The 12,732-nt window shown below is 38.9% G+C and overlaps 1 protein-coding gene across 18 annotated transcripts in view; it reads left to right on the top strand.

Annotated features, from left to right (window-relative positions):
* Positions 1–12,732, top strand: part of ARPP21 (cAMP regulated phosphoprotein 21) — a 145,775-nt gene that overhangs the window by 88,099 nt on the left and 44,944 nt on the right. For all 18 annotated transcript variants that reach the window (XM_058819961.1, XM_058820025.1, XM_058819994.1 and 15 more), the window contains 3 exons: positions 4,357–4,587; positions 8,901–9,070; positions 10,584–10,688. In XM_058819961.1, the coding sequence (XP_058675944.1) occupies positions 4,357–4,587; positions 8,901–9,070; positions 10,584–10,688 (506 nt within the window). The remainder of the gene's footprint in view (positions 1–4,356; positions 4,588–8,900; positions 9,071–10,583; positions 10,689–12,732) is intronic.

Here is a 12,732-nt window from a genome sequence, read left to right as displayed (position 1 = left end):
ACATGCTGTTCTCTGCTGTTGAGTCCAGTAGTGTCAATTAGTCTTAGACTTTATTGTTTTCAGCTGCACAGGAATTGGAGCTTAGCAAAGGAATTATGTTACTTCATTTTTGCAAACTTCACAAAAGGGGGTGTTTGAAAACCATTGCATGGTTGTCCTATTGGTTCTGATGGTTATTTTCATGCACCTGTTGATCATTTAGAAAACCCTGTTCTACTGAAAAGCACAGATTGTACAATGCAAATAAAATTTCTTTCTCTGTTATTCTGTAGTTCTGTAGGTACAAGGAGATGTTCTAAGCTATAATTCAATATCAAATGGGGAGCTAATAATTTAACAAATTTCAATTGGATTGCCTTCCTACTATTTAGGGCATCATGCAAAATGTCCTAAATAGTAGGAAGGCAATCCAAGTGAAATTTGTTTAGCGTTCTAGTAATACAGTAAACTTTCCAGCATTGTCTAAGAGTGGTAAGTGAAATGGTTGTCACTGTAGGGGCACAATGATATACATGTTCAGCCTGTAACACCCAAAAAGACAAAATCTAGCCTATCAACTACCATGTTATTGTCACTGACACATTGCAACAGGTTTTAACATCATGAGAAAATATGTGTTTCACATAAATGTTCTATGTGTATCTACATCTCTAGTTAGATAATTGTCGGGAGGCTTAAAAGTTGTAGCTATTGCACCTTTAGCTTCTCTTAATGCATTTTCCATTCAGTGGAATGCACATCTGTCAGAGTATATTTCTTTCCCCTTTAGCTGCAAAAAGCTGGTTGCATTGGGGTATTAGCTGTGTTGATACAGATCTGTAGGGATCATTAGCTTCCTTGGCAGGGCTCCAAGTAATCTGAGACCCAGTCTAATCTCTCCTGTTAGGTGCTCATTGCTACTCCTGTTGAGAAAGGCATTTCAATACATTACTGCGGGCATTTTAATACCTTAACCTTCCTTTGCTGGTTTGTTTGGTTGGTTTGTTGTTTAGGCTTTGGGTTTGTTGTTTAGGCTTTTTAGTCCTGTATATTATATTTTTCCTCTTGAGTTTTGGAACTGGATTTTTCCTTCTTTATAATTTACTTGAATTAGGCATTAGCCTGATGAATCTTGTAAGTCCAGCAGAAACTGTCAGAATATTGATGTATGGGCAGCAGGTCACGAGCCAACTGCTTCCAGTCATAATCTTCCCACTGACAGTGCTGAAGCATCAGTTTTATTTTTAGAAGTGCAGCTTAGAGAGAAATAGTCATGTTCACATGAGCACGTGCCATTTCATTAAAAGATCACAAAATATATTGTTGCATAGAGAAAGGCAAGTGACTTACAGAAGTAGCAAGTAAATATTTCTAATCCAGGAATCTATATCCAAGACAAAAATACTTCCAGTATTCCATTCCACTGCTTCCTCTAGAGCATCATCATTTTCACCATCCTGAAAATGATGATGGTCTCGAGTAAGCAGTGATAGTGGATAGATTTGAGAGTGTAGTTGATAAGAAAGGAGAAATTTGCCTTGGACTTGAAAGTTGAGATGAGCAGAGATGTTCAAAGTCATCAGATACTGAATGCTGATCCAAGGAATATAGAGCAAGACATGTTGCATCATTCACTTTTGCTTAGAATATTGGAAAATTAATGGCATTTCCATGCTCTCCCTCTGCAAACCCTCTAAGCTATTAAGCATTTTTGGTGGTTTTTCTGTCTCTTTTTCTTTACAGCTCTTTGAACTTCTGTATCTCTCAGAATATTTAGAAATATATTAATGGGAAGTGATGAGAATGTGAAGGTTATTATTATCTCAACTGTGAAGCAGCAAGAAAATTATAGAATAATCTAGAAGAACTATCCATCATTACATGCTGAAAAAAGAGGTTAGATTATGTAATGGGGGCAAAAATCTCATTTAGTCCAAGTTCCTTTCAGAAGTCTTTTGCAAGACATCTTTTAATATGAATCTGAATAAAGTCAGATAGTTTATTTTTTCCCCTTTTTACAGTACTGAATTCATTATAAAGTGATTTCCCATTCCAAATTCAGGCAGCGTGAAAACAGCTAATCAGAGCTACAAAGACAAGATTAATTGGTGTTAATTCCAAATATTAGTGTTGGAATTTGCTTGGCTTAATGGGTCTAGACTTAAAATGATAGGAAATAAGTTACAATAATGGATCTAAATAAAGTAGATCATTCTTATACAGTGTAAATGGGGGGAAAATTGATGCAGCAGTAATTTCTGGATTTTTTTTTCTTTTTTAAATTCAGAAAATTCTTGAAATGGTTTTGTGACTTATTTGTGTTATTTCAAAATCACTGACTTGATCTGCTGACATGGGAGAGCAGATCTTGCATCTTCTAAGGCAGACATTTCAAAGCTATGAGCTTGACCAATGTGTGGGGGTAGCCTCAAAGTGTTTTCCACTTCCATGCCATGTGATGAGTACACCTGAATTCATTGCAGTCCTCTGGCTTTTATCATTCAGAAGCTGGTGTAGATCAATACATAATTCTGCCATAAGAGCAGCAGAAAGGGAGGAAAGAAAAAACCAAAACAATTGAATGTCAGAGCTGCAGTCTTCTTTTGTGCCAATAGCGTTTCATTGGAATGGCACAAAAAGCGGAGAGAGTCTGAACTCAGGCTTGGTACTACTCACGCACACGCTTAGAAATAATGAGAGGTTTAAGAAATCTCATCACCACTACCATCTCCAGGCAGCTTCCTGACCCAGTGAATTCAAAAGGTGAAGGAAAAGAGGAGAAAGTAAAGAGAGAACTCAACGAAACAACATGAAGTGCATGCAGAAAGGCCAGGGAAATACAGCAAAGGACCTTGTAACTGATGTGGAAGGAAAATTGAACTCCAGCAGTTGTGTTTGCAGATGCAAGGAAGATGCCAAATACTACTTGCATCTTGATGAGGAGGATGGCCTCCAGGAATAACTGCAATTTGTAGAAACACAGGAATCTGAAATGAAATAAAACTATGTCTTTAGGAATAATATTTCTAAATTTCTAACATCAGTCTGCGAGGAAAGGAAAAATATAGCAACTAGTACAACTTTGATGTTTTATTGAAAGACTTATTTAATGAAATGAAAAAATTATTTGGAAATCTCTATTACTTTCTGGATTATATACCAGAGAAGCAGATGTAGGGTCCTACTTATGGCAAATAGTGCACTGCTCATAGAGAGGACTGTGTCTGTAGTGATTGCTGTATGAACCCAAAGTTTGAAGAAGATGGATAAAAAAATGTGTGTTACATAGCAACCTGCAGTAATCTGTGGAAAAATCCTCTGTTAAGTAACAGGATGGTGGTGTGATTTCTTCAGAAGAAACCTCTTATGCTCTCGTTTCTCTAAATATGAGAAAATAAATGAATTTCAAGGGCATTTGACTGAAAATTAATTTGAACCTCAAAGCAGTCCACTACAGGGTCCACCTGCTGTATCCCCTATCTGAAAGGATATAATTTGCCTCAAAGAGGTTTGCTAAACTGAAGTCTGAATTCTGTCCTTGCTTTTAGTCTATACCTGCAGATAAACGCTGTGGAGGTTAGATGCATAGACAGGGGGCTCAAGTAAAATGAAAGAAGTTGCTATTAAAACATACTTTGCTCTGTGGAGTAAGCATCCATACCATCCTGCTTTAAGGAAGCTGATCACCTGATGCTCTCAGAAATTCTTGTCTTTTTTTTATGTGAAGCAAATTACAGTCTAATCAAGTAGTATCTCAGAAGTCTGAATATTATTTTGGGGGGTTAAAACAATGTGTCTTCCCATTTTTCCAGGCACAAATGTGTTTTAGCACAGTTGATTTATCTTGATTGTTCAGTTTTAATAGGTTTGATAGGCTGAAAAACTGAAGTGGCAAAAGTCTTAGGTAGTATCTTAGGTAGCTTTAAGTTAATATGGATATTACACAGCTACCTTGTGACAGGACCGATAACTCAGTTGCTGTTGCTTTGCAGAGAATGTTAGGTGATTTTTTTTTTTTGTTCCATTTTTGGGTTTTTTTTTTTTCATTTATAAACACTGTGTTTAGTTTTTATGCCTTATGAACTGATACCTTGGTATTATAAGTACATGCTGAGGATTTTGTGTTCCTCTTTGGTAAATCTGTTTATTGGCTGGGAGGAAGCTGATGTTGCATGAGGAAAGTGGGTTTTTGAGTTGTGAAAATTACCACTGGCTACTGGGTTCAGTAGGGAGTGAAAATCCTGTTCCTACCAGCTGGGCATGGAGTGGTGCATGCCTTTGCAGTCTGTGAAGGCTGTCCTTGTATGCGCCCTATCTGGTGGGGACTGGTGTCCCTTATAACCCCCCATTCCTGCTGTGCTTGTGTCTCCCTGTTAGGCTCAGAGTCTTCCAGCAGTGCTGGCTCCTCAGGATCCCTGTCACGAATACATCAGCCTCTCCAAAGTGCATCTCTCATCCCTGGGGTGACAGCCAATTCTTCGGGCAGCGTGTCCTACCCTGAGAACGGGATGAGTGGCCAGGTGGCCCCCAGCAACACCAGCTATATCATTCTTCCACTTGAAGCTGCAGGGATCCCTCCTGGCAGTATCCTTCTCAACCCTCACACAGGTCAGTACAGCTCCCTCGTGCCTGATTCTGCCCTTTGGGGCTTCTGATGTCAGCTCGTGAATCGGCAGGTTTCTTGCTTCCAGACATGTTTTTCTGGAGGCACTTTATGAGCAAATATACATTGAAATGATGTTTGGCAAATTGTTGTTTTCAAATATGCAGGCAAAGCTAGATTTGATTTCTGAGGCTGTTGTGGCTTAGCTGGTGGGAAATGATACAAAACACTCTTGCTCCATCCCAGACAGGATATTCATCATTCAGCAGTCCTGGTGCTCCCTGGCTCTCTGAATCCTCTAAGATCCTGTTAGCATCAATAAGGACAAATGCTCTTCTATATCAAGCATGCTGAGATATGGTGCAACCAAAATATAAAGTCATACTCTTAGAGATTTTGCTTAACAGCAGAACTTCAAAAGGCTTAAAGGCTGCATTTGAATCTGCACTTCAGAATTAATTTTATGTGAGCTATATGATTAGCAATTGTATTTAAATTGTGAAGTTTGTGATAAGACAAAGATTCTTAAATTTCTGATAGTTTTCATCATTGCAGCTCACAAACGAGGCACTTGCAAGCACCAGAGTGCTGTGGGCATTTCAGAAACTCTTCAGTTTGAACTTGAGTGCTTGATGAAAGCTTAAGGCCTCCTTGGTCTGGATGAAGTCTGGATCATGTTATGCTGTTGCTCCCCACCATATTGTAGTATCAGTGTTAAGAAGGTTCAGGGAGTTTGAGGGTGTGGTGCTTCCTTGGTAATTTAGACTCTTCCAGTGACCACGGCTAGCTGTGCTGTCAGCCTTAGCTGAGTTATGCTGGGTTTAAGACAAGAAAGCTTGTAGTGAAATGCAGCTTCCATTATACTGAGAGCTGAGGGTTAAACTCCAAAATATTTTTTTCTAAGTCCTTAAAAGGACATTCAGGAACTTCTTCTTCGGGGATTTTTGTTTATAACTTGTATTTTATGTGTATTACATCCCTATGTTCCACTATTTTGGTGGAAATGCCTAAAGCTTACTTGTGTGTCCACTACTAAGAATCAATTTTTGGCCATAGTTCAGTCAAGAAAGTTGCAGCCTTTAAGGAAAATGCAGCCTTGGTAAATTCTTCAGCCAGTTTTACCACAGATATTTATAGGTGGTGATGTCTGGGGCTGATCAATATGTATCAGCATATTTAAAATTAAAGAGGAGTTCTTGTTTGTTTAGATTTGAATGTTGTAAGCTTGCTAAGTTCTGTCCGGAGAGGTGACTTAGTAACTTGCACAACCTTTACTCTTCCAGAGCCTTTACTCTTTAAGAGTACTTTTTTCCAAACCAATATTGACATGACAGCCTAATACAGTCAGCAAGGAAAACATCCATCATTATATTCATCTACTCATTTCTGTTCTGGTAGATGACAGTTCTGTCTGCAGCACTGAAATTTCTTGGTCAATACAGATGACAACATTTTGTGTTCCACCATATGGTCCATTTCCATACAGAACTCATCAGGCCTAGGCAGGAGTCAACTGTAATTCAGGTGACAGGACTGAGAAACAAATGAAAGGAAATTTTGCTGCATGGAGCCCTCAAACAGCTGAGAGATGCTGCTTGTTCCTGGCCAGGATTGTTCTTTGGCTTGTTCCTGGCAAGGACAGAGACTGGAGCTCACCACACTTGAAAGAGCCCTGTAAGAGGAACATCTCCTACATCTATCTTGTCAATTTAGCAAATTGCAGCAGCTAGTTCAGATTTTTGCTTGGTACACAGGGAGTCTTTTTTTTTTCTGCTATAGATATAATGCATTTCAATACTGTCTCTAGACCAGAGCACCTTATCTTCCCTCCCTGTGTGCCTCTGTCTGCAGATGCATCATTGGGAAACCCATGCATGTTTGTATGGTTAACATTCAGGGAGCAAGTGTTTTTGTGTACATATTATTTTGTGTTTCTTTCAAACCTTGTGTTCTGTTTCTGCAGCTCCCATGTAAATATATACATAATAAAGTAATGGAGAGTGCAGATTTCTTTAAAAACCTGAAATTCTTGTCTCACACTCCTAGCTTCATGCTGATACTTTGTGCTGGAAGTCAGACTGTACTTCGGCATCTGCTGTGTTTTTCACATGCAGCAAAATACATGCTGCAAAATTGTCACTCTTTGGGCTCAGAATCTTTGCATCTTATTAGGGAAACATTACAAAAGGAGCTCCATGGGAGGAAATTTAGATTGCTGGATGCTGTGATCGACTATCAAAGTGATGGATGCTGTCAGAAACAGAGATGAAGAGAAGACAGTTGAAAGAAAAGGAAAAAAGATCTTTGTTTCCGATAATGAATAGATTTTCTTTCCCTGTGTCATACCATTGTTTAGCTCTTTCTTCTCCTCTTGCAGAGTGGCTACTTCCAGTCTTTTTCTCTCTTTTTGATCATAACACCATGTCCTTCAAAGATCTTTCCTTCCTTTCACACTACATAGTCATTGACTGTGCAAGCCTCTAATGGCATCCAGAGATGCAGTCAATTTCTTCCTGCTCTGAGGATAACTCTGCTCCTTACCAGATGTTGGGAATACACACTTTCTTTTCCATATCTGCAGTTTCCTTTATTTTCTCTCCTCTGCTTTACCTTTCTCCTTCCCCAGATAGTCAAGCTTCGTACTTGCTTTGGGAAAGAGCCATTTATGTGGCTGTGCTCTCCATTTCACTTACTTCACCAACCTGCTTTACCCTTTAAAGGATTCTTCTTGACACATTCTTCCTTAACCCCTCTGACAATTTAAGAGCATTTTCTTTTCATTGGTACTCCTTGAAGTGACATTGCAATCTTCGCCCTTCTATCAGGGCCAAAGTTCATAACTTACAAATGTCTTCCCTGTTACCTTCTGATGTCTCCTTTTCATTTCTGATTTCAAGATTTCTTCATGAGAAGTCTCCTCTTTTTTTTTTAATCTTTAAAAGTGTTGCTGGGACTTTAGACTCTCAGTTCTGCCGTCTTTCATTAAGCCACAGGAAATGCTCTTTATTAGCTTCCCTTGAGCATCTGACACAGGCTTTGGGATTGTGTTATCCTGCTTCCTCTGTCTTCTAAAGTACTTCTGGGGCTTGAGATTCCCAAAGTTTGGAGTCCATGCCATAGTCACCCAGGGGGTTCACAGCAAGAATCAGGAAATCAGTAAACAGAACTAGCCATGCTTCTTTTCCACTCAGTCATGACCTTTCTCAGCATGAATGTGGTGTTGGGTTCATCCAGAAACTTGATGCTTTAAAGAGACAGAAAGCAAGGTTCTTTGGCTGGTGCTCTAATGCATCTCTGACCATGATTCATTGGAAGAAGAAACTAGAAGGCTGAGGAGTAGATAGCGCAGATAGAGATGCTTTGTAGGATACAAATCAGAAGTTCATTACTATTACTCCAAGTTACTGAACTCCTCCAGATCTCTCTTTTTATCTCAGATAGTCATACCTTAGTTACCTACTTCAAAGATTATAACATCATTGCTAAAATTACTTTTTTTTTTCCTCTTGGAAGTATTCATAATTCCTTTGATTTACAGATTTATGATGGAAGTGAAAAGAGAACTGAGGCAATGGAAAACATTTTTCCTACTGAGAAATACCATTTCTTTTTTGTTTTCAAGACAATGACTTGGGTAAAATTTTTCTTTTAAACAAACATTGTTTTTGCAAGATTATTCCCCCCAGCTTAATTACCTGAAGCAAAATGAGTTCAATAGCTTTAGTAGAACTCTGAAAAGAATTTGTCTTGTATATAAGAGATTCTTAAATACACCATAAGTGTTGCTTCCTTGAAAACTGGAGTGCTAGCTCCTCTAAGCATAAGGCACAGCTCTGTGTTATTAGCATGTGTAAGTAAATCAGTAACAAGAGTGGGTTTGGTTTTTTACCCTTTCCTACAAACCGTATTGTTTCAGAAGTAGTTGTGTACATTTGACTGCTGTTGTGTTAGATGAAAATGTAAGGCAATGTTCTCTACTTTCAGTGTTTGCTCCAAAGTTCAATTTTAATGTTAATTGATTCATCACTGAATGATTTCAAGTAACCATAGCATCTGAATCATCTTATAGCCATGGTAACTTTCCATCCATTCCTTGGAAAATCATGCTACTGAAACAAATATCTGCAGTCTTGCCTGAAAAATAAATAAAAGCTGTCTGATTCTGTAATTACTGTAATGAGATGTTGTGAGTGATGAACCCTTTACTCCCGTAGCAGGTCAGCTAAAAAGCGATTAGTTAAAGCAAGATCGTTTGCTTTCACACAGCAAACAGTATTTTCTTAAAAGTGTCCAGCAAGAGCCGGGCGTTTTGTTTCAGGTCAACCGTTTGTAAATCCTGATGGGACGCCGGCAATATACAATCCTCCCAGTGGCCAGCAGACAATGAGGAGCCAGGTGGTGGGACAGTCTCAGCAGCAGCCTTCACCCCAGCAGCCTCAGCAGGTTCAACAGCCACAGCAGCAAATGGCAAGTCACCTTGTCACACAGGTAGGTGTGGTGTCACTGGAAGAAAGAAGGAGCTCTTGGGGATATGAAGAATGATCTAGAGGAAAGAAGGGAGGAACACAGCTAAACCAAATGTCAGGATGTTCTTTTCAACGTGGATAAAGCAGATGGAGAGGGAAGATTACATCTTCAATTTTATCTAAAGGATGATTTAATTTCCAAAAGTACTGTTAAGCATGTTGGTGCATGTCTACATAAAATTAGTTTGAAAAATTTACCCATTAGTGGAAGCTGAACCATTCATTCTCAAAACAAGTGCAGTCTGTAATTCTCTCCAAAGATCTGGGGACATTTCTCTTTTGACAGCAGTGAGTTGAGTCAAAGAATAAAGTACAAGAGCTCTACAAACCCTTTCATGCCCAGTTGTCTTGGCCCCAGTCTGTGGGTGCTCTCCAAGCACTTTTGCCCCAGTTTGGTGGTTTTCTGCCTGCACCAATATTCTGGCTGTGATCCTGCTCTTAGCTAGAAGTTGTGAAGCTGCAGCAGGAAGAGCAATTTTGTTTGAGCACAGTGCAATGTTGGCTCTCTGGTCCCTGTGCTGGCTGTGGCACACGACCAGACATGGCTGAGCATGGGCAGCAGGGTTTGGGTCTGGCTCAAACTTAATTTTGTGGATTGCATGCCTGTTCTCCCAGGGCAGAGCAGGCAGAGGGAACTACTCCAGCAAGAATCCTATATCCTGATTAGTCACAGAGCAGCCAAGATCTACTTTGGTTCTTGTGTAGCTTTATAATTTGGCACAGCTTCATCCCAGCTTATGCAGAAATACAGTGTTTGAATTCAGTGAAGTTGCTTTGATTTTACTGGGTTTGCACTTATATGGTTATGGCTCTTATTTCTTCATCTGGTCTTCACAGTTTTAGAAGACAGAGATAGGAGCAAACCTGTAAGAAGTTATATGAAAGGTTAAAATGACAGGAATACTAAAGCTATTCCAAGGTAATAGTGCTGTGGAAAATTGTTTTTTTCGCTTAGATAAACATCTGCTCCAAGCTGATGGCCTGTCTGTTGGTAATTCACAGTCTGTTCTTTGTCATTTTTTAAACTCTTGTGTTCTCCCAAAGCAGCTTTACAATCATTATTCCTTTGCCTGTGACACACTTGGAGTTAAATCAGTCACTAACAGCGAAATTCAAATATACACTTATGCTATGCTGCTTTCCATTTTTATCTCTGCAAATGAAACGTGGAATCATAATTTGGCTTTGCCTCATATTACGAGTAAGAGGGGATAGCTCTGGCTATATTTAATCTAACAGCCACCAAATCCACAAAAAGAGGCAGAAATATCAGTAATAAATAGTTGTTTTGTATAAGGCTAAAATGAAGACTAAAATCTCAGTACTTGACCTCTTGTACTCAGGCTGGTGATGAGTCACCTGTATTTTCAGAGCTGTGTTTGAGGTCTTTGTTCTCAATAACAAAGGTGGTGATGATGGTGCTTGTTATCTTTCTCTAGTGGAATTTATTGTCTTTCCCTTTGCTTGTTTTGCAGCCTGTTCAGACAATGCAGCCATCTTCTCAATCAGTCCAATATCCAGCAGTTTCTTATCCTCCCCAGCATCTCCTGCCAGTCTCTCCAACACAGCAGTTTTCTGTGGTACTAAATATTTCTTACTTCTGTTTTCTGTGGTACTAAATATTTCTTACTTCTTTTTTTTTTTCTTTGAAGTTGGAGGTGTGAGTATGTGTGTCCAAGAGCCTCTGGGGAGCACCGCAACAGGTGCCCCACACGACAGCCCTGTCTAAATACCTGCTCACCTTTATGCTTTGGTACTGACAGGCATTTTGTACGAGCATTCCCACTGGTTCTGGTTCCCTAACCCGAAGGGTGATGTTACAGCAGGGCTCTCTACCTGCTTAGCAGACCCTCCAGAAAAATATTTTGTTCTGCCTGCTGGTAGGAGCTTATGTCTCCTCACTTAATGCCAAGTGACCTTAAATTGCTAACTTGAATAGTTGAGATTTGAGTTATTCCTCTTTTGTGTCCACAAAGACAGGAGAAGAGACCTCAAGAAAACACTATTTTTATTTTATATTCTTTTACCCATATACTAAATCCACTGCCTGGATTTATTCCTTGGTGATATCAGAGGACTTGGGAAGGAGAGTAGCACTGAACCAGCTGCAGAAGGTGTGGTGTGCTGTACATCATGACAGTGCACCAATGGACATGTATAATGAAAATAAATAGAGTGTTCTTCTGGAGTCTGATTCTGGCTTGGTGCTTACAGGGCTAAGATTATACTGTTCTGAAATGAAACTGACCTTTTAAAGAGGCACCACAAGATTTTTTTCTGTGGTTTTTCACTCTTTGTCTAGTAATCTTGTTTAAGATTGATTTTTTTTTTCCTCCCAATATCACATAGTTATAGTAAAATATGTAAACAAAGCTGAATGGGTCCTTGCAGATAAAATAATATTATAAATAACTAGTGATATCATTTGAAGGAAAAGAAATATTCCATGCTGAACAAAAGTTGCATATCTTAGTGCTAATTCTGTTGAAAAGTGTGCTGCAGGAATATCAGGTTGCCTTAGTTACAGTCACAAGAAAGCTAATATTTTTATTGGTTAATTTAATAGGGAGGCTTCATCTGAATGACTATCTTCAATACACATTACATTTTATAAACGCTACATAGATTATATGTGTTTGAAGGTGTTTTTCTCTTTTGTGACAATCTAGAGGCGTTCCTGGCTCAATAAGGTCTCTTGCAGAATCTGTTTGCAGTCATTTGTCATTCTGATAATGAATATCCTAGCTTTCTAAAGGAACAACTTCACAGAGACAACTCATGAGTCTGAGTATGAATGTAGGATGACAGAAAAGTTAATGGCATTACTTCCATAGACCACCTGATGATCTGTCAGTAGTGTTTTAAACACTGATCCATGACATCTGCTCTCAGTTGTGTGAGTCTCTCTGTGTGAGGGTGAGTCCCAGAAGTGCTTTCCACAAGCAAATTTTTTATTTTGTTTTGTTTTAACACATTTTGACATTTCCAGACATTAAATGCATGTGCAGGATGGTTTTGGAGAATAAATATCACAGGGCTGCTAATGATATTAAGAGGTTTCTTTTGAAAAAAGAGCATTTTTGTGGTGCTTATTTCCTATCTGTAATTGGCATATTAATACACAATGGAGTTTGACTTGAGTATTTAAAAGTCTTATGTTATGGGCACAAAAGATGCCTAGAACCACACCCACACTTGTAAATCTTTGACCTTCACAGAATGAACTTGAGAGCATAGAATAGTATTAATCTTTTTGCAAGAATGAACAGATACAGTTCAGAATGCATGTATTATTACTAGCATGTAATGAAGCTTAGGTCCATTAACTTTCTATGGTACGTTTATCCTACCACAGATTTTTTTTTCTTTTCCCCTTCAATCAAATAGTAGAACTTGTTTCTCTTCAACACTGAATAAAAAGCCTTGAAACAGTAACATTAGGCCTAGCTTTTCTTTTAACTTTCTCTATGTTTACAACCTTGGCTTTTCAAATCAGTCCAAAAAGGGAAAGATCTGCAGCTGAATTCTACTGAATTCCTCTTGGGATCAGTTTGAAACACAGATGAAATTACCAGCATGTGTTTGGCTGACAAATTCTGTATTTGAGGATAGAGGTATCCATAA

The sequence above is a fragment of the Ammospiza caudacuta genome, chromosome 1 (genome assembly GCF_027887145.1).
Source record: "Ammospiza caudacuta isolate bAmmCau1 chromosome 1, bAmmCau1.pri, whole genome shotgun sequence".
NCBI lineage: Eukaryota > Metazoa > Chordata > Aves > Passeriformes > Passerellidae > Ammospiza > Ammospiza caudacuta.
The sequence above is the reverse complement of the archived record's forward strand: the minus strand, read 5'-3'. Positions and strand labels throughout refer to the sequence as shown.